Source organism: Homalodisca vitripennis, chromosome 2 (genome assembly GCF_021130785.1).
Source record: "Homalodisca vitripennis isolate AUS2020 chromosome 2, UT_GWSS_2.1, whole genome shotgun sequence".
NCBI classification, from domain to species: Eukaryota; Metazoa; Arthropoda; class Insecta; order Hemiptera; family Cicadellidae; genus Homalodisca; species Homalodisca vitripennis.
This window is the reverse complement of record NC_060208.1, coordinates 23,116,404-23,139,542: the sequence shown is the minus strand read 5'-3', so window position 1 is coordinate 23,139,542 and position 23,139 is coordinate 23,116,404. Positions and strand designations below refer to the sequence as shown.

Here is a 23,139-nt window from a genome sequence, read left to right as displayed (position 1 = left end):
CTGCAAATTGTGGTACCGTGCAGGATGTATAGGTATAACTGATAAGAAACTTATAAAGATGTGCAAGTCAGATGTTGAATCCTGGATTTGTATTGACTGTAAAACAGTTAAAGTTTCTGAAAACTCCTTGGCCAAAGACAACTCTTATTTATTGATGAATAACAACCATGCGACCTCAGAGCTTGAAGATGTGAAGTCAAAATTACAGGAACAAAAAACGCTAGATGAAGCTGACCTAGAGACTTCACTTACTTTGGCTGCAGAGGCTGGTAATGCACTATTACATGAAAATAACAAACTACGGCAAGATATCCAAAGCATACATGAGTGTAACTCCAAACTAGAGATTACCTTGGCTAGCATGGAAGCCAAAATGGAGGATCTTCTAGCAGCTGAGGAAAAATATGTAGAACAAATTGAAACTCTCCAAGAAAAAACTGCATGACACACTATTAGAATTGGAAAAAAGTAAACAAAAACCAATCAGAACTACAAAATATATTTGAAGACCATGATTACACTCACAACCAACTGCTCACACAATATTCACAAAAGATAACCAATCTTGAAAAATCAATTTTGAAGATTAATAATGAAGAAAATTGTTTACATGAAAGTGCCAACAAACTGCAAAACCCAAAATCTTATAAATCAACAGAAACCCAAACATACAATGAAACCTTGACCACTATGTCAGACTCATCATTTCTCCTGGAACTAGCTAAGCTAAGACAGAGGCAAGATGAAGCAGATCTTAAGATTAGGGATCTTGCTGCTCAACTTAACAATAACTCCAAACAACGTGACAAAGAAAAAACAGCCTCTAGTCTTGACTACTGTAAACAAAATAAAGAAAAACCGAAGTCACAGGGCCAGACAAACACAAGCCTCAGAAAATCAAAAGCTTTTAATGGAAATGCAATGTTTTCAGCATCTCCGTACAGGTGGCAAAAAGTAGACCTTTAACACTACTACTACTTTACAGGAAACAGGGTTAATTGACGGAACAAATCCACCTCCGACTAAAAAACTGCCAACAACACTGACAGAGATATCCAGCCAATTGATAACTCAACAGGAAACAGGATTATCGGAGGGAACCAGTCAAACCCCAACTAAAAAAACTGTCTACAACAACATTGACAGAGGTATCCAGCCAATTGACAACCCTACAGGCAACTGAACCTAGCTTCTCAACACAACTCTACAGGCAACAGGATTAACGGAGGGAACCAGTCAAAACCTCAACTAAAAAACTGTCTACACCAACATTGACAGAGGTATCCAGCCTCTCGACAACTCTACAAGCAACAGGATTAAATGGAGGGAACCAGTCAATCCCCAACTAAAAAACTGTCTACAACAACATTGACAGAGGTATCCAGCCTCTCGACAACTCTACAAGCAACAGGATTAACGGAGGGAACCAGTCAAGCCCCAACTAAAAAACTGTCTACAACAACATTGACAGAGGTATCCAGCCTCTCGACAACTCTACAAGCAACAGGATTAATGGAGGGAACGAGTCAAACCCCAACTAAAAAACTGTCTACAACAACATTGAGGAGAGAGGTATCCAGCCAATTGACAACTCTACTGGAAACAGGATTAATGGGGGGAACCAGTCAAACCCCAACTAAAAAACTGTCTACACCAACATTGACAGAGGTATCCAGCCAAATGACAACCCTACAGGCAACAGGATCCCAGGTTAACGGTTTGGACTTCATTCCAAGTGATGACGAGGACTTCAACATCATCATTGTAGTGGAGGCAGATGTTCACCACCCAAACCCCAACTCCACTTTTAAAACTAGCAGACTAACTGACTGTCTGAAAACTTCATCTGCTCTCAACTGCAAACCACCCCTAAACTCAAAAACATTAGCAGAGGACCAAACTCTAGATGACTTCTTTAGCATTTTATAAAGAACATATGGCTGTAAACTATAACATCATGGCAGATCATAACAAAAAAAACAATTTTTTAGAGACAACACACAGGAAAGAAAGCAAAACTGAAACATCCACAGAAACCAAAAACCTTTACAAGAATCTTCATAAACTCCCAGCTGAAACTAAAAGTATAAACCCTCTAAAAAAGCTAAAAATACTCCACCAAAATATTGACTTATTAATGAACAAGACAAACCAGCTTGACCACTTACTTGACACCACAAAACCTCATATTGTAGTCTTGACATAACATAGTCTAAAAGATTACCAACTTCTACATACCAAACTAAGAGACTACATATTAATTGGGGGGTTTTCCAGAAAGCTTTCGAGAAAAGGAGGAGTGGCCGTATACGCTCATGAATCACTTGGAAATGTAGTAGAAAGTAAAGACACAAGCTCTGAAGAACTGATTTGTGAACAATATGCAGTCAATATTAAAGTGAAGAAGAAAAACTGTATACCTTCTTGGTGTCTACAGACCTCCAAGTGCGAACCTTGAAGATGCCCTGAATATAATCTCAAGTACCTTAGACAAAATACCTACATGGAAATGCCCTACCATCATCATGGGAGGCATAAATATAGACATGCTGACACAAAACCAAAACAGAAACAAACTAGAAAATATGTTGAGTAGTCATAACATCGAAAGACTAGAGCTACCCCCAACTAGAGTCACCTCAACCTCAGCCACATCTATTGACATGGTATGCTCTAACTTAAACTCTAAAGACATCAACGTAGAAGTCATCACTACAGGACTGTCGGATCACAAAGCGCAAATCAGCACAATCAACGTCCAATCCCAGAACTTGAAACTTCCATCCTCAACACGTCGGCAGTATAATCAGGAAAACCTCAATCAACTAAAAATTGTACTGTCAAACGTAACCTGGTGTAACGTTTTCAACAAAATAGAAGTTGATCAGGCCTATGACAGCTTTAATAATACTTTGATTTTAGCCCTGAATACAGCATGTCCTACCAAAAAATTAAGGTCAAAGAAAAAAAGAAAATTTGGTGTAGTGATTGATGAGGATACACAAACACTAAAACACAACTACTTACAAGCACTGGAAAGAATGCTACTTCATGGTTCAGAAGAAAATAAAACAGAAACAGCTGCTAGAAAAAGGGAATACGACTTAAAACTGAAGGAAAAAGCGAAAAGAAATCACATCAAACTACATTCAAAACTGTGAAAACAAACAAAGAGCTCTTTGGGAGGTGATCAACTACAAAAGGTGTAAAAATACAAAAGATTCCATCAACCTTCAACTACTAATAAAAAATGAACTGATTGAGGAGCCGCTTGAAATTGCTCAGCACTTCAATCAACACTTTGTCTCAGTGGCAGAGAAAACTCTTACTGTTGCTGGCCAGATACAACAAAGGCCACAACCAAATGAGCTAGAAACTGACTTGACTTTTCTACCAGTATCAGTCATCAAAGTAACAAACACCATATCTTCTCTTAAATCCAAACCGCCCTCTGGAATTGATGAAGTGTCCTCCATACTACTAAAACACTGTAAGGAAGAAATTGCACCTCCACTTACATTCATCATAAACCTATCTTTCACCCAAGGAATTTTTCCCAAAGCATTAAAACTAGCAAAAGTCTTTCCTAAACTCAAAAAGAATCCGAGCACCTCAATCGATAACTTCCGCCCCAATATCCCTCCTATCAACAATATCCAAAGTAATTGAGAAAATTGTCCTTGTCAGACTCTTGAACTACCTGACAGTAAACAACATAATCACAAGCCAGCAACATGGGTTCCTCAAAGGCAGATCAACAACATCTGCCATAATAAAATTTCACTGAGCTTGTGCTGAATGAAATAGAGGAAGGAACTGCCATCAGTGCATTTTTCCTGGATTTCAGTAGGGCGTTCGATTGCTTGGAGCATGATCTTATATTAGAAAAGATGAAGAACATGGGGATAAGAGGATCTCAGGAAAGTGGACGTCAAGTTATCTAAAAGGTAGATCACAAACAGTAGAGATAGCATATACATTAAACAATACAATTTATAAAACTAGATCACCACCACTTTTAATTGACAGAGGTGTTCCCCAAGGCTCAGTTCTTGGACCAATGCTTTTTATTCTGTTAACCAATGACCTCCCAAAATATCTACAAGAGTTCTGCCAAGTCATGATATATGCTGATGACACAGCCTTGCTGGTGGCCAAGAAACAAATACCAGAACTTGAAATATCTGCCTTTGTAGCCCTGGACATTGCAAAGCAATACTGTCACTGAAACAATCTTATATTAAATGAACGCAAAACCCAACAACTGAACTTAGGAAGAGCAAGTGCAGTAATACATGGCTTGCCAGATATTGAATTGAAAAATGAAGCTAACTACCTAGGAATCATCATTGACAACAATCTAACCTGGACTCCACATGTACACCAACTCTGCAGAAAGCCCAGCAGTAGCCTATATATATTAAAAAGAATAACAAAAATGAGCAATCTGGACACAGCAAAAACTGCTTATTTCTCACTCTTTGAAACACATCTAAGATATGGATTAGTGGTATGGGGAAACTCTTCCATCGGAAATCTCCAACGGGTACTAATACTTCAAAAGAAAGCTGTGAGAACATTGGCAGGACTAGACCCAAAGGCTACTTGCCGGCAAGCTTTTCAAAATCTTAAAATTTTGACTGTGATATCTCTGTTTATGAAAGAAGTGATCTGCTATGCTGTCTCACAAAACATTACAAGGCTGGGAGAAATGCACCATTACAACACCCGGAACGCCATGAACTATGCTCTGCCAATACATCGCCTTGCTTTGTACGAGAGAGGAAGCCAAGCTATGCAGGACCTAAACTCTTCAATATTCTTCCAGACCATCTGAAAATAAACAGTGGACAGAAATGCTTCAAGAAGAAACTCCAAGAATGGTTTCTACAGAGGACATTTTACTCCCTTGAAGAATTTATAAACTGGAGGAACCATTAACCATAGTGCTTAAAAATGGTTTATCCACGGTTTTCTACATTGCTGACTAATGTTCTAAATTTTTACCTTTACCTACTTGACGCCAATTCTGTAACTCTATGTATATGAATAAAGAAACTGTCTATTGTCTATTGTCATGTAACAAGTGGCTTATGCACAGCAAATAGATTTGGCCCGAGCCAGCCCCGCCACACTCATATAGGGGTGGGTGGTGGTATGTACCACCCAACTGACTATTTGACAGGGCCCAACTGAATATATTTTCTGGGCCCACCAAAGCTGAATACAGCCTTGTTTACAGGGTATTTAAGAATGAGATGCTCCAATTTATTGTAAATCTTAAGTGAAAGGACTGAATGATTATTGATTGATATAATATTGCTGTATGTAACTGCATTACTTCAGCCAAAAGCCAGAACTTATGGTTGCTTATACAATGAACTGACAACTGAAACAACAGCTGAGGGTATTGAAATGTTATTGTGTCAGCCATGCGTGAATCTTAGCTGTTTCATATCTCTGTGCATCTCGTATATGTCTCATTTCTTAACATTAATATAAGAAAGACGTATACTTGTTAGAATTAACTTTTGAAGTTTATCCAAAAGTGGTGTAGAGTTAAAAACTTGTTCACTTTATTTACAATTTAATACACTGTATGGTCTAATTGTACATTTTCAAGGTACAGTATACTCGAATTGTTTGGTAAAAACTTCTCTTCATTTAATGAATAGTTATTTTGCTTATATAAGGTAATTGAAACACAAACAGCACAATAAGTTTATAAAACATCATACAGTATTGCAAATACTACAATCACATCTATAGGTATTCCATCAAGGTTAAGTTGGTTTTGAGAGAAATTATCAGTTTACTCAAACTAAACAGCAAACCAACGATTTTTATTTTAATACTCTTTTACTGTCTGTAATATAAAGAGGCAGAAACATTGTAAAACGTTTTTTATTTATTGATAAGCTATGTACAGTTAAACAACAAGGACAATGTTCAGATTTTAAATTTAATTTAGTCCTAACGATAAATGCTCTTTGAATTTTGTTTTTAATGTTGTTCTTGTTTGTTTAATATAAGTTTTGTAACAGTTATCGCATCCAATATCATAAACTCCATGTTTGTTTTAATTTGAAATTTTATTTTCAGGGTTTCATAATATTTGGGGTAGTTTGTTGCTTGTTTTGTGAGTAACAGTTTTATTTTGTATTTTTCTTAAAGTTTTGTGTATTTGATTCCAGAAAGTGCTGTATGTTGTGCAAATAAATTCTTGTGTTGTGTCTTGAAAGTGGCCCTAATATTGAATTTTATCTTTTCTAGTTTTTCTTTTCAATAATTTTTGTAGCATATTGCCAATAAGTTGTGTGGTATATAACCATTAAAGTGGCAATATATTTTATGCAGTTTAGTTTTTTAAACGTGGTTTTATTGTTGAGAGTGGTGTATTTTAAAAGTCTGGAAATCGTTGAATTAAAAGTTTATCTTTTTTGTACAATTGGATGCATGGTTGGATGTTTACAACAAAGACTTATGTGAAATTATTTATGTAACATTATTTTCCAATAATCATGATAAATATTGGTGAAAAGCAAACAATGCATTAATTATTATGTATTAGTAAATGATACTGCCGTTTTTAGTTTACAAGATTGAAATTGAGAACCAATTGCTTTAAGATTTAGCGGTCAAATTGAATAAAATAGATTCCGATCTTTTTCGGTTGTTGTTTAAAAAACTTTCTGTTTATCTAGTAATACATGTTGGAATAATTTATGACAGTGGCAAGACATTGTCCAAAACAGCAAGAGTAATTCAGTAACATAAAAAAAATTAAATAAACTATAAAAATTAATGACAAAGCAGAACAATATCCAACAAGAAATAAACATCAAACAACATCCTATTACGAACACACAAAAACCAATTTTTATTACAATAATAGCTTTTTTGCACAACAAAATTAAATGGGTAATACAAAATAGGATTTGAAAGAAAAAACGAGTTGATAATAATTTAAATAGTTTTATTACTTAATTTATTTTTTCAATAAATACTAATATTCTAGAAGCATCTTAAATGCTATATTGGATATCACAATAGAATACTGAATGGGAACGGTTATAGCGTAGCCCCTAGCCTCTCTATCTCTCGGATGACAAAGTCCATGTCAGCATGCTCAAGGCCGGAGTTCTGCATCACCATGCGGAAGAAGTTGGGCAGATCATGCAGGGGCTGGTAGGTTATCATCATAGTGCCCTCCTTTATCATACGCTCTTTGATTTTAGGTGCCACCTGTAACATTGAATTTCAACTTTTGATAATTACCGTACTCATAATTACCCAGTAAATCTGAATAAAAAGGGGAAATTACAATTTTATAGATTGAGAATCCATAACTAAAGTAGGAGATTGATCATAAACTCTAGAACCATGGAAAATAAGAATTTCTTAACCCTTATAGTGTCGAAGTCTATCAGACAAACACCTGTATATTAACAAGGTCTTAGTGACTTTGGCACTCAAGGGGTTGTATTTCAACAGTCAAATTCTTATGATACATTTTTGCTCCTTATAGTGCCAAAGTTTAACACAACAATTTTCATGTTCGAGTTTGTAAAACCCTAATTATGATTCCTTTAAGTATATGTTATGTAGATTGACCATGAACATGTTACTGTCTTCAATGTTGGTCTTTTGAGACAGTAATTTCTAGAAATTTAATTATTACATATTATCTTTAAGATATCTTATACTTGGTTTTCTTGGTACTAATGGTATTTCTAATTTCCAAATATTCCATTTTGCCATTGGTTAGTGAGATTGAACTTGGTTTCTTAACATTATTAAAAGATAGTTTGTATATTCTAACACCATAGCTGCTTTTCAATGTTATCCCATCCGTGTAGGGTACCAACTTACACCTTGTTTGAAATATGGAATGAGAAGTAATGGGGCATTTGACTGAAGATTTCCACAGATCAACAATCTTTCAGTTTCTTCGAAATTACTTGAATTTTAAGTTGTCAACATATTAAATCATTAACCTGTACAAAAAATACTTGGCCATTGTCAAAATCACATATTATGAATTTTTTACAGAATGGCATACGATAAAAATCAAATTACATGTCTTAGAACTGTGTTCTATGAAGGAAGTGGGAAAGGAAATTTGCAACTATATGGAATATTGGGATGGGTCAAATTGTTAAATGTTGTTGTACGTGAGATTTTCAGTTCAGAATTGAAACATTCTCGTTACTTCACAGAGAACTTTTCTATGAGCGACCATTTTCTGTCAATTGGGTTTGGTACAGTGCAGATACAGACCTTATGCAGCCTCTGGTGATAATCAGGAGCTGTGTCCTGGCCGCGCAGGCTGGGAGGGATGTACCAAAAGCTGACGTTGGTACACTCCGGTTTGTCCAGGACCAGCTTGAACCCTGGGCGATGCCTGATCTGTTCCGTCAGATATTGAGCATTGTCGAACACCCTGTCTATGTGAGCTTCAAACCCATCTGAGCCCTGGAAATATTATGAACCTTGTATATGGATTGTAGTAAAGATAAAATTCATCAACAACTTGATGAGAAAACATGTCTCCTTTTCCTCATATTGCATATTAACAGACTAACTTTGATTTTAAAGTAACTTGTGTTTATATATCATCAATCGGAAAATACAACTTGAGGTACCGGTACTGGTTCCTAATGACTATAAAACTTGCCTTTGTTTACGTTATTACTTTTGTTTTAATCTTAATAAGTTCCAAAAATTATGAAATGATAATAGAGATCTTAGTTTTTAGGCTTATGCGGCCGGTGTCCTAACTAACATCAAAGTCTTCTGGTTCACGTCGAAACATCGCTTGCACAGTGAACTTCTTGAAATATTTCACCTTTTCTGTGAAGAACCATCTTAGATGTTAAACCAAAATGACCAGTACCAGTAGTCATCTGTAAAAGCATGTTGAAAGGGCGAAGTTTTCTGAAGACTCTGCACACTGATGCCGAAATATTTCAAGTTCATTGTGTAAGCACTGTTTTAAAGTTAATCAGAAGACTTTGATGTTAGTTATGACTAGATATAATGATGTGAACACTGCAAAAACTTTAATAATCTCGATCTTCAGGCCGCAAATATGTGAACCACTTAAAGGAAAATAATATTAACTGTGATATAGTATTCATTAGTATCATGGTAGATGTTTACTATATTTCTGATAATTGTATCTGCATGTATTTAATGACAATAAAGGTTCTCGATTTGTATATGGAACAAACCGAAAACATTTTAAAAATTTATCTCTGTGTTTTCAGTAAGCAAATACTTAAGTAATATCAATCTTAATCCAGTGACTGCAGTGGACGCAGGTTTACTATTATCCCGGCTGTCCTAAAGTTGGTACATGGCTAATGTCGCAGTAGGGTGTTAAAGTATATTACTTCACTATATTGATTAAAGAAAGAACCTTTTCCTCAAAAAAATTAACGTTAAAAATAGTTTTTTTTTTTAAACATTGTGACCATTATTTTGGTTGATTTTGAGAAGAATTTTATTTTATAAAATATAAATTTTGGGAATAAAATATTGCCATCACTTTGATAATAATAAATGAATGTAACAAACTGTATTTCAAACAGATTTATGCACTCTTCAATAATACTATGTCTCTATGTCTGGTACAATTTCAATTAACTTAACTCGATGGACATTATTAACACCTTTACTGAATGGTCTTGAATTACCTTACTAGTCATCACCGCCCTAAGGTATCTGCTACAGTCATCATCTTAAGGGCTAAAAACATTTGTCTGTAGATATGATTCTTATCATCTGAGCTCAAGGGTTAAAACATTGTAAAGGCAATTAAAATCTTCAAACTTCCAAATGCTGAAGACAAATTCGGATTTACCTTGGCTTTCCACATGAACCAGAACTTGAGCACGTCAGCTCGGCGGCCGCACTGGACATGTTTGTCACCAGTGTCATATTTTGTGTCGTAGAACTTGTCCTTCTGGAAGAGGTAGGTGGCTCCGGCAGAGTGACAGGGACCCAGCAGATCCGTGTGTCGGGTCAGGAATGTGGAGCACTGCTGAGGAGCTGTCAGCAACTTGTGGGGGTTCCATGTCACTGAATCTGCCCTGTGGGGTCAGGCATATACAACCCTCATAATTAGGTTCTTTATTATGATCCCATTCAATAAAAACTACACAAAACATTTGGGTGGAAATCAAAGATTCCAAAATAACATCAAGAACTGTATAAGGTATCAAATAAGGAAGTAGTACTAGGTTTTAAATAATATATGAGTTTCATCAAAATAACTAACATAACAATTTATTAAGAAAAGAAAATTATTTACAATTATACAGTAAATATACCATATTTCGGAACAACTTTCTCCAATTATTAACATTATTAAGTAAATATCACTTAACTTAATTTCATAAGATCCAATTTTTTTTCTAGAGGCCTTTTCATATCGAGGCTGTCTTAATCAGACACTTCACAAAATAGAGAAAATGTCTCACAAAATAAAAGTATAATTATTGTTTTTTTCTGTGATTTTAAATTAAACAATATTTACAAGTTGTATAACCAATATAAGCTTCCAGGGGCATATATAGAAAATTATTTTGGAGGGAGCTGACACACTTGGGTAGTTAAGGAATTATAAAATACCCTCCAAAAATAGGGACTGTGGAACCTTCCCCGGGGAAATTTCCTGGAAAGTTTTAGGACCCCATAAATGTGCTCTAGCTCTAAACAAAACTACTAAGCACAATTTTAATCTTTCACTTTATCATTTTCAGGAGGGCCTTATATACACCCATGTGAGCCCCCACTTCAAGATTACTTATGCAATTCTTACCCTTGTGATTGAAATATTATGAAAAATGTTTCAAGTGATTGATATAAACTAAGCAAACCCTAAAAATGTTTTAGACAAATATTTCAAAATTCATGCTTTATTTTGAGCAGTCTTTGTCATGACTCATGAACCATGTATTTCATTTTGTCTTTTCCTTCTTATACTTCCAAATGTATGCAGCCCTTTACTAGTGTTACTTTCATGTAAGAATATCCTGAAATATTGTAAATGTAAAAGGAATAACAATAAAACTTTACTTATCCATCCTTTTATCACCCAACAAAATTTCGGAATATAACTAATTGTCCTCTAATAATTTTCAGATCAGAATTCTGGTTATTGATCTACCTCAGATCAATAACCATTCCATTACTATTAAGAATTCTGGTCTACCTCTTTGTTTTTAATCCCACATTTGATTTTATGCACAAACAAACTCCTCTGTCATTCAATAACTACGAGTTACAATGGAATCCAGAATTAACCTAAAACCACACCCATTTTCTAATCTTAGTTATGGATTGTCTTAAGGATTTCATTTGGATCAAGAAGGAAGGAATCTTTGTATAATTCACTCATATACCGTTTACTGTGTGACCTTTCAGCAAAAAGAGGGAAAGTAAAATCCTTGAACAGTGGCCATAAAACCTCATCATAATGCAAGAAAAGGATAGTCTTCAGGATTAGTTCTGTGTTTAGAAGCAATTTACAGGAACTTAAATAAAACCAAGACAATGAGCTATGTAGTAATGCTTGACCTTGGATTGTTGAGGTCATAATTGTAATCCTATCAGTTTGTAAGTGAACTTGTAACTAGTCAGGCTCATTGTTCTGAAAATGTTATAATTCACGAGCTTGCAATGCATAAAAATATCTAAGTACAGTCTTGCATATCAAATAACTAATACTGTATCATATGGAGAAATGTACTCATTTTGTTCTTTTCAATTTAAGAATGAACTGATAATGATATTTTGCTCTTAAACAAACAAATGAACTACACCATTTTCCTGAGATTTCAACCTACCTGTCTATAACTAATAAATTTCTAAAAACTCTTCAGATAATTTTTACAATTAAATATTCTTTTAAGCACTAATATCGATATTTTCAATAAACTAACATAGTGTCTTGAAGTGAACACATAGTAATGTTCACTAATTTGAGAATTAAAAAAGAAAACTATTTAATATTCATTCTTTACTTGCAAGATGCCTTAAACTGTGCTAGATAAAAAAATATTTGTAGCCAACAAAAGGAGAAAAGTCTTCTTAAAATAAAGAAGATTGGGACTAGAGCTGATCCTTGGAGCACTCCAAACCAGTTTGAGTAGATACCTAACTGATATTGCATATCATTCATGTCATCAATTAGTCAGAGGTTTTCCTTTAAATAAATAACAATCCCTACTAGGTGTGAAAGAGAAACAAGGATGTAAGTACCTTTGGATGCCGTTAAGAAGATGTCTATGCCTGCGAGACATGAGTGCGCCACCTCCCCAGGCGGCATCCACATGTAACCACAGCTTATGAGCCTCACATACATCAGCTAGGGCTACCAGTGGGTCAAATGCCCCCAGAACTGTTGTACCTGGAAACGAAAATAGGCTATATTAACAAACTATCCTAACGTATTACCGTTTTAAAATACGCATTACATGTTCTTATAATAAAATTCTGCTCTTGGAGGTTAGGTTTAGAGACTAGCATGTGTAATAGTTCTTTCTGTGCTGTCTAAGGTATATATTAACTCTTTGGGTGCCATAGCAATTCAGGGGTATCCAGGCTGCAAACTGTTTAAAATGTAACAAGAACTGATAGTCTGCAACCTTGCTCTACAGCACGATCAAAATTCATGTACTTTGACAACAGGACTTATATCATTCCCACAGAAATTTGGCTTTTAATTAATATCATTCACCAGAATTTATTGATACCAGCTACAGTAACAGCTTTTAGAATATACTTCATACATACAGGATGTTTAAAAATCTGTTCGAGATGGGAAAATAAGAAATATTAACACAGTCTTATGTTACTATAGCATGCTAGCTGTTACTAGGAAATACATAAGAATGCCTTATAATTTTTTAAGTGCTTAAGTCAAAAATAGAGCATTTGTAAGAAAAAATATAGGAACAAAATGTTTTATTCTGGCCTGTATTTTACAACCTAAAATTATGTCCCCTGAGTGGATGAGTCAAACTATCCAGCAAGTATTCCCTGAATGAACTCTAAACAAACAAGCAGATGACAAACCTGCAGTAGCAGAGACCATGAAAGGCTTGGCACCCTCCTTTAGTGTCCTTTGAATCTGAGCCTTGAGATCCTCCACATCCATCCTGCCCAAAGCATCGGTTTTGACTAGGTACACGTTGTCCGAACCCAGGCCCTGCAGTGTTGCCAACTTCTTCACTGAATAGTGAGCGTCAATAGATGTGTACAGAACCAGTCGTGGCAATCCATGCAGACCTTTACTCTAAAAAAAAACAAGTTAATTACATTATGTTTTGTTTTCATAAATGTTTTTATATAAAAAATTTAGCAGTATATTTATTTTCCCCCTATTTTCCCCTAGCACATAGTTTAGAGAGTACTATGTGGTAAAAATCATTGAAATTCAATTTTTTGTTGAAATATTTGTTTTGTGACATCATAATATTTAATTCGGACAACCCAAGTTAAAAAAATTATTCTGTAAACATTTTTGTAATATGCTTGTGTGTATGCAAGCAGAACTGATGTTAAACAACTTTTAATAAATTTGGCATGCAAGGGTTAGTTAGTAAATACTTAGATATATTCTTTTAGTTTTTAAAATGTAACATTTTCTTTTTATCTAAAAAAATTACGTTTTTAACACAAACCTGAAACGATATTTTACATTTTTAACATTTATAATATATTATGTGGATAAAAATGTCACAAAAGGTTTTAAAGTTGTATTTTAATATTTGATAAAATATCATCGAGACAGTGATAGAGACAGTTTAATTTTTATGAAATTTAACTATTACCATGGATTATGGAAACTTTTGCTAATACACTTAAACTTGGATAATTAGAACATTTTCAATTGAAAACTTGGATCATTCAACCTTTCCTATTGGTCCCTTAATGCCCCTATACAATAATAATAAAGTCTGCATAATTAGAAATACTTGATCATTAGAATATTGTATTGGTCCCTTGTACTTTACATTATCCAAGTTCCACACTGTATTTTTAATCTGTTGATGTTTTTAAAATTAGTTGTTAACAATCTAAAAATGATATTGCCATCACACTATAGAAAAGTATGGTTATGAAAAGAGTGTTTTTAGTTTCCTTTTCATAGAGAGCTGAACAGTCAGCTGTTCAGCTGGGACACAATCAATTTAAGTTTTATCAGTGCAATACCATTAATTTTGTTGTTGTTTTGTAAACACCAATCATAGATGAAGCTAACACGAACAATTCAGTGACTTTGTTAAAAAAAGAATGTCCTATATCCAAATTTTTATTTTATCCACTCAAAGAAAAAGTGTTATTTAATATTAGTAAAACATAATTTAATTGTGCACTGAAAAATTTGCATTTGTTCCAAGTGATTGTAACTAATTGATACAAAAACGATTTGTTTATAACAGCGGACATGTAGCGATTTTTCAAATTCAAATTATTATTCTTAGCATGCAGCCTTGAACATGAATTAGGTAGCAACAACTAATTACTGCCCTTGACAAGATAGTAGGCCTTTTAGTTGGGCCAGATTCGGTCTGTGGGTAACCTTCTCCTACATTCAAGCTTTAGTAAATGATTGGGAATAGAAGATTAGATACAAAACTGGGATATAGGACTCAGGCAATAAAAAATGTATCCCTCCATTTGCAAAACAATGACTCCTAGATCTACGCAAGGAGAATATACGACTAGTACTAGGGATGCTGTCAGGACATGGCTCTCTTAGGAAACATCTGATAAAATTGGGTCTAAGCCAGCTGATGAATGCAGACTCTGCAGAGAGGAAGAAGAGTCAGCAGAACACATGGTTAAACTGTCCAGCCATTTGAAAAACCAGAAAAAGTTCCTAGGAGCTTATCTCCTCAACCCAAAGAACATCAGAGAACAGGAGCCTTCACTCTCACAGGCTTCTGTAAAAGTCTCAGATTCTGAGGGTCTAAAAATTAAGTAAGGGAGACTCAATGATCCTTTCAGGACTATGTGCAGAGACTCCTGGCGCTTTCCCTCCATACTAAAACTAATTTACTCAAATAATAATAGTGAAATACAATTTCTGGAGTGCAAAGAATGAATTCGTAACATATTCTGGGACTTAATATTGTGGAATTCCTTCCTGGAGGCCAATTGCACGATGGAGCGGGTTCAACGGATGGGTAACCGCATCTCCAATCACCTGGACTTCTTTTTCTGTTCTCCTAGCCAGTTTAAAGCGTCTGTTTAATGCTTTTTGTTGCATGGCTGCGAGTGACTTTTTGTTCGCTGTCAGCAAGTGTTATCTCTTTTTGATAATAATATTGTGTTATTGCTTGTTATTTGCTATTGCTTATTTGTTATTACTTTTTACATTTTGTCATTGATTCTTGTGATTGATATTGTTCTTTTATGCAGGTTGGATTGTTGTTGACATTATTAGTCATTGTTATTTTTATGCATGTTATTTCTATTACTGCTGGTATTATGATTCTCTTGTTGTTTTTTTTTCTGTTATTGTTTCATGTATTGTTTCTTGTGTTGTTAACGTTGTATATAGTTTTATTCCCTACGTAGTTAGTTACCTGTTATATATCTATATTAGCCATCTTTATCCTTATGTGGAGTCATACCCTGATTATTTATTATTGTGTTTATACAGATGTTTATTTTTGTCTATTTTTTAAGTCTGCCATGTTATGTACACGTAAATTGGATGATGTCCATTGGAAATAAAGAAACAAGGAATAGTAAAAGCAGGTTACCTTGACTTGAGGAAGGGTATGGTAGCGGGCACAACTGATTGCGTAGCCATTGGCCATGGAGCCTCCAGGACAAAAGATGCCGTCGCCTTGGTTCCAGCCTACTATCCTCCGCATCTCCGCCAACACTGTCTCCTCCATAAGTGTGAACACTGGGGACACCTCATACGTGTACACACTTGGATTGAGAGCATCAGTTAACCACTGTCCTACCAGTCCATACGGGTCAACACTGCAACATATCGCATGTTAAATATGCGTATAATTCCAAATTATACACCACATGACATTTTCTCTTTTTGAAAAATCTGTAGCTAAACCCAAGATGGTGGACTTCAAGATGGCCACCACTGCCACCATATCTCCTAAAGTTGCGCACCCACATGCAGACACCAGCTTCTTGCACTGTTCAACTTTTCAAGGTGTGTATCCAGACTTTAGCTTAACCCTGTATACTGGTTTGTAAAGAATACAGGGTGTTCGTAAAGCTTAAAATTTTCTGAACAATTACAAATAAAGCAATAATACTTGGTACATCATTACTACAGCTAAATATCTACTTTTTGAAGTAACTGCCAGTTTTCTGTCATATCAGGGTGACAACCTGAAAGGAGTCAGAAAAAAATCTTAAATGAGAGCACAAAGGTAAAGTTTCTTCAAATTAAATGGATCTGTTATGAACACATAATGCTGCAAATCTGGCCTCGAAGTGTTTACCCTTTAACCCAACTAAGGAACAGCAAGTTGCATGGGTTGCTGTAGAAGAACCGCTTTACCCACTAGACAAGGCCAATGGCAATCATTTAATATTCCGAGCATATTATATTCTTTTGTCTATTTTAGTTCAAAAATTAGATTTTTAGGTGTAGTAATGATGTATCAAGTGTTATTGCTTTATCTGTAATCATTCAGAAAATATTAAGACATAGGTTTTTATGAACACCATTGTACCTATTATATACCCAATTAAACGAAATGGTGGAAAACTGTAGACTACTCTAAAAAACTATGGGTATGTAAGTTCCCATGATTTTTCCTAGGAAGTTTCACTTCTGGTTGGTTTATACCTTCCAGGTGAACATGCACTGAGTACAGAAAAAAACCGAAGTGTCACTTAAATCTGGGCAATCTCATGGATATCCAGAAGTGGTACATCACTAACCGCAAATGTTGAGATGTTGGGATGTAAGGGTAGATCGATAGGTCTAGTCCACTGCGGAGGATGACTGTTGGAGTTAGTGGGGCTCCCTAAGTGTTAAGGGCTGTTGCTAGACATAAGGGCATGCCATCCCTTGTCTGCTTAGACTGGAGGGAGCTGGCTTTCCCTTTTTCTAAGATTAATGCCTAAAGTCTTTCCTCAGGGATCTCAACAGGAAGTGGCCCTTACCCCGAGCCTTAATTATCCTGAACATCCTAAGCTGCGCAAAGGTCCTTTTAGGACTAAGTGCAGTTTCTTAGCTTCTTATCCTAAGAAAACAAAGTCTCTATGAGGAAGCAGTACCAATCAAATGCTTGATGTGACAATAACAACAAATAAAAAATAAATAAAACTATGAAGTATTTAAAGTTGGACGTTTATATCTATAGCGTCAGCTCTGATATGATCCAGTAACGTGTAAGGATGCCAGAATTTTTAAACAAAACCTAAAATTCCAGCTGTTCCTCTATTCTTTCCGTACAACTATAATACGGTATTGATTCAGAAAACCTTTTATTTAATCCAACTTGACATCTCTCTAACCTGGAGAAAAGCTGGTTCATGAAGTAGGGATGTCCAGTCTTGACACTGTACTTGATGGTATCGGACATGAGCTGTAGTAGTTTGTCATGAGTGGTTGGATGTCGTTCAATCTGGAGGTCCAGTCTCTCCAGGAGCTCGTCCGGCTCTGTCCACTGAACTACTGGAGTCTGCCTGTCCAACGAGAACACTGCTTCGTCCAGCATCAGCTTGACTGCCTCCTGTACGAGACCGGAACATTACATTAAAAGTAAAACCAACTCAGAACAACGATGCTATTTCTGTATTCGTAAAATAATGATGCTAATTAAACTATGGCGATAATAATTAATAAGAGGATACAGAAAAGGATCTATGTTTTTTGCTAGAGGTTGAAATTATACATTTCTAAAATGTACATTTCATTTTACAAAAGTAGAATAGATCTCCTTATCTTTTGGATTTTGATTGAAAATTATAATTCAATACTTATTTGTGATGGATTAAACAATGTTAAAATTCTGATTCTTAATAACAAAAGGAAGTATTCAAATTAACACTAAGACAGGTATCATACAAATAAACAGATAAATAAAACATTTTAGAATTAAAATTTAATTATAGAATCAATGAGTTGCAAAAATTAGGTTGACAAATTCAATTAGCACAGTAATAGTCTAATATTTAAAGAACAAAATATGTATGGATGTGAAAGCCAAAATTGAAACTACTCATTAAATACATTTTCTATTAATATTTAACTGATAATTGAAACTTCATTTTAAAGTTATGCACTAGTGCAGTAAAACTTCAAAACTGCTAGAATGAAATAACAGTATATTTGTGTACGTAGTATTCAAGTTCTTTAATACCAATAGTCAGTATATGCTAAATAGAGTAAGAAGTAAAAATTTATTCCCTACAAGATTTTAGAACTTTCCGGGAAAGTAAAACACAGTAAAAGTAATTGAACCACGTTATGACTAATATATATGATCATACATTTATTTGTAGTAAATTAAATCAGATCATTTTTATTGACAAAATCAAGACCAGTAAATATTTGATTGATGATCAAAAGCTTAAATTTGTCACAAATACGTGATAACTTAAATAATAATATGTTTTTTTTAGAAATACAGGATTTTAACTACATACCGTATTTACAAACCCAGGTTTTTTTCTATGGTTATAAATAACTGAGTTGTGGACTTTTAAAAAAGTATGACGACTGCCATATTGGAATGAAACGGAATACAAGCTGGCAATGAACTTAGTAGGGATATTTTATAACAACGATTTTAGTACCAACATTTTACTTGTTCAAGTGCTATAGTTTTCATAAGCTGGAGAATCATGTTTGGTGAAGTAATGTGTAAATTTATCTTACTTGCTCTCTGACAACAATTTCAATCGTTTTTAAGCCAATTTTGGGATTCTCCTTTTTGTATTTAGACAATTGAAGTGATAAGTTGACCAAACACACAATGTGTTAATATTGAAATTTCGGTCTTCTGAGTACAAAGAGTGTTTTAATTATTATTTATGAAGTGATATGAAAGATTATTAAATAATACTTGAAAAGTTCAACATCTACAAACGCATTCATAAAATTAAATAAAATTATAAAGAGGATATATTTAATTTACCACTACCCTATTTAATGTGAGTTGCTTAACTGAAGTTCACAAATTGTTCTCAAAAGTCCATTTATTCAAAAACAGAAACCTTTTTAACAAGAGCCGAAATCTATTATTAACGTAAATTTATTGTAGATACTGAGTACATTTGATTGATTCTGTTACAGTTTGCCTAAATTTTAATACTGCAATGACAGCATCATCGTTATCCAAAACGTGGGCCAATGGCGTTGTGTAGCGGGTTACGGCGGTTATCGCGAGATACCCAGATCAAGCAACGTCGAGCGTGGCTGCTGCTTGGATGGGTGACCGCTGAGCGATCCTGTCCTTGCAAGCAGCTCGCCTGCCCGGCCATTGGTGGTGGTTTGAAAATCACCTTTAAGCCGTTGAATCTTTAGCCCGTTAGAGAGGGCTTCTTAGCCCTAACTATACAAATTTCTGTAGAAAGGAATTCTCCAATACCGAACCTAAACCATGCTATAGGTATACCTAAACCGGTATACCGAATATGCTATAGGTGTATCCTATAATGCTATAGGTATGCCGAACCTAAACCATTTAGGAACTGCGAGATAAGAAAAAGAGTCCGGGAGGAGTTTTCACTGTCAAACATTCTTTATTAAATGTTTAATTAGTCACTATAAATTAGTCACTATAACATAGTAGCCTACACATTTAATTTATAGTTAACATAATTCTTATGCAATTACTAATTTGAACCTTTATTGAAGCAAACATTACGTTTGTTAATGTGGAGTTGTGGTGTAGTTATTTTCAAAATTATTTACGATATGTATAGATACAAAGGCTAAGTTTAATAATTGATTAGTTTGACTTCTTATTTATATGGTTCTCGCAGTATTTGTAAGAAATATGGTTAATTGTTTTTATTGGTAATATGCCCATTAGTCTTTTACCCCACATGAGTGCGTGCACGTGTGTGTGTTGCGGTGTTTTAGGCTAATTGAGTATAGCCTACCTAGGTGTATTTGTATTGGAGACTTATTGTTTTATTGTCTGTTACATGAAGCGAACGTAAATGTTTGCACGTTCTGAAAAATTCTGTTCTTGTACAACCAATAAATTAGCCTAATAGAATTACTGAATACTCAACCACCTTGTTAAACCACATTACAGTGGACAGATCGAAAGAAGTTATCAGCACGATCAGGACCATCGTTGCTCCCAATACTGTAAAGTATATGTATTCTACTTTAAGGCTATTGTCAGTTTTGTAAATTTGAAATTTAATCTTTCGTAATGTTCTGTTTTAATTCACTGTAAGTTTTATTGACAAGGATTGTTATAGAAAGCAATTTTGTAACTGAGAGATGCGTTAAAATAAAAGCATTTTATTATAGTTTTGTTATACTCATGATCACTGCAGTAATTTTACTGAGATAATCTAGTTTATCACGACAAAGTCAGATGAAAGTTACATCGTCCTGAATATGGTTACTTCCATATAAGTTAGGAAATGAAAGAGCGACCTTGAGCTTTATTTGCGACCTTATTATACTCGTAGAATTGCGGGATCACTTTAAAGAGACAATTAATAAGCATCCAATTTTTTTTTAAAGATGTTTCAATATTTTTATTGGTTACGGTACTCAGAAATTTCAAACTGTTTTGTAATTCATAATTCAAATATATACCGGTATATAAAAAAAAAAAACTTAACAATAAAAGTAAAAAGGCGTGTGCATGCGCCCCTAACACTACGATCAAAAATGAGGGCGTAAAAGTGCATAAGGTCTAATATTGTTCTTATGGGCTAAAATCAAGATGACCTCCACTACATCCGACTCTTAAGAGTGTAACAAAAATATCTTACAGACAGGTATCAATAACTAAAAAATTAAAATATTAGACTTCTAGGGTATTTAACACGATTTTTAAGCATACTTTACGAAAGCGAAATTTCTCATATGTATTTTTTTTGTTTTAAAAGAACGTAAATACTCGTAATTTTTCTATCAGTTACGAATTTTTATACTACTTTATTTGTGCAATCGATTTCCAGATGGGGACTTTTTAAAATCCATAACCCTAAAGATAGAAAACAGTAGAAAGCGTGTTTTCCACTCCACGCAGAATATTGCAAACATTTAAAGTGGGAAAGTTAAATAATTTTGTAATTAGGGCCAATAAAAATGACAAATGATAAAAATATTAATTTGTTACAGAACATTGACATAAGTTATAGATTCAAAGAGGGACATTTTTTTATTCTAAAAAATTTGTTTATTAAATATGAGTAAAAAAATTAAATGCTTTAAATAATTTTATCTTACCATAAAATTTCTTAAACATCGTTTCTTTGGGCCTGATTATAAGATTCTGGCTAACACTCACTTCTTGCAGAATTATCAGAAACGTTTGTTATATTGATCCTCTCTTCAGAAATGGTACCCTTAAACCCATAATAAAAATTTCTTAAATATCGTTTCTTTGGGCCTGATTATAAGATTCTGGCTAACACTCACTCCTTGCAGAATTATCAGAAACGTTTGTTATATTGATGCTCTCTTCAGAAATGGTACCTTAAACCCATAATAAAAATTTCTTAAATATCGTTTCTTTGGGCCTGATTATAAGATTCTGGCTAACACTCACTCCTTGCAGAATTATCAGAAACGTTTGTTATATTGATCCTCTCTTCAGAAATGGTACCTTAACCCATAATAAAAATTTCTTAAATATCGTTTCTTTGGGCCTGATTATAAGATTCTGGCTAACACTCACTCCTTGCAGAATTATCAGAAACGTTTGTTATATTGATCCTCTCATCAGAAATGATACCTTAACCCATAATAAAAATTTCTTAAATATCGTTTCTTTGGGCCTGATTATAAGATTCTGGCTAACACTCACTTCTTGCAGAATTATCAGAAACGTTTGTTATATTGATGTTCTCTTCAGAAATGGTACCTTAACCTGTAATAGCCTAGAGTAGCCAGATGGCACAGTAGTGTACCGCCATCACTTTAAAACCTAGGCTGTGCCCAACATTTTTAAAATTAAAAAACTGTCCCATCTAAAAACCGATAACCCACTTACTTAATTTACAGATTAGCTTTATTTTAAACTGTTGTTTTTATTATTAATTTATGTAAAACAACATTTTCGGGAGATGAATGACCATTTCACGTCTTCAGTCCGCGGGATTTAAACGACGTTCTCAAGAGTCAACACTAGTAAATTACCAATTTACCATGTGTCGGTCGGAAACACGTACCTGAATAAACTTCTCGTGATGTTGTCGGTCAGGGTGGCTCGGGGGGGTACCGACACACCGTCGTCCTCTCTGTCAGAGGCTTCGGTCGGCTCGCCATCTCCCGCTCTACAGGCGGGTCCATGAGTAGGTCGGAGGCGGCGGGCATGGCGAACCGGTGGTCGGGGAGCGGAACTGTGGACGAGGGTCGGGTGCGCGCGATATACGTGCCGGAGATTCAAGGTCGTACCGAGTGTCGCCGAAGAGGGGATCATCGGTATCAGGCAAGCACTGAGAGGACATTCACCTTCGACCGTGTAAACATAACCTCAAATTGTAATAACGTAATCCTGTAATATATGTGCACTTTTTTATATTCAGCTCATAGCCTTGAGTAAAATAAATTACCTATAGAGAGAGCATTGCAATAATCATTACGTATCATTTAGCCATTCAAATTGGAGCTGTTTTAGATTGTAAAAGCACAAAATATATAGTGGTAGATATCGTACCAATTTTCTCCCTACATACACAAGGGTCTTTGAAAGACCAGTTAGGGACCCCAGTTGTATTGTAAAAGTAAAACCTGCATTTATTTTAATTCTTATGTAGACGTAGTTTATGCCAATTTAACCACCTAGTGATCTAAAAGTTGCACGATACAAATCTAATAAAACTCCATAACGTCTAAAAGTTGTTTTGGTTTTGCTCTTGGACTGATCAAAAGCACGATTTCAGTGTAAAAGCTATAATTTAGTGAGGATCTTTAGATCTTCAGAGATTTGAAGA

At 34.7% G+C, this 23,139-nt stretch overlaps 1 protein-coding gene across 2 annotated transcripts; it reads right to left on the bottom strand.

The window, feature by feature from the left end:
- Positions 1-6,959: 6,959 nt before the first annotated feature.
- LOC124353699 (cysteine sulfinic acid decarboxylase) lies at positions 6,960-22,550 on the bottom strand. Of its 2 annotated transcripts, XM_046803669.1 has the most exons (9): positions 22,455-22,519; positions 22,375-22,411; positions 17,521-17,738; positions 15,783-16,011; positions 13,084-13,303; positions 12,268-12,415; positions 9,866-10,094; positions 8,281-8,475; positions 6,960-7,245 (listed from the first exon to the last, which is right to left on the bottom strand). In XM_046803669.1, the coding sequence occupies exons 1-9, from the start codon at positions 22,517-22,519 to the stop codon at positions 7,072-7,074; spliced, it is 1,515 nt and encodes a 504-aa protein (XP_046659625.1). In that variant the 3' UTR covers positions 6,960-7,071. The 2 variants fall into 2 exon arrangements, with proteins under 2 accessions (XP_046659625.1, XP_046659624.1); XM_046803668.1 differs by having other exon boundaries at positions 22,375-22,550.
- Between the last annotated feature and the right edge of the window lie 589 nt (positions 22,551-23,139).

Excerpts from the sequence above, each read along its gene's own strand:
- LOC124353699 (XM_046803669.1), bottom strand. The coding sequence starts at position 22,519 with ATGCCCGCCGCCTCCGACCTACTCATGGACCCGCCTGTAGAGCGGGAG. Across the intron at positions 17,739-22,374 it reads ATCACGAGAAGTTTATTCAG|GAGGCAGTCAAGCTGATGCT; the intron begins GTACGTGTTTCC and ends GGTCTCGTACAG. Across the intron at positions 12,416-13,083 it reads CATGGTCTCTGCTACTGCAG|GTACAACAGTTCTGGGGGCA; the intron begins GTTTGTCATCTG and ends TTTCGTTTCCAG.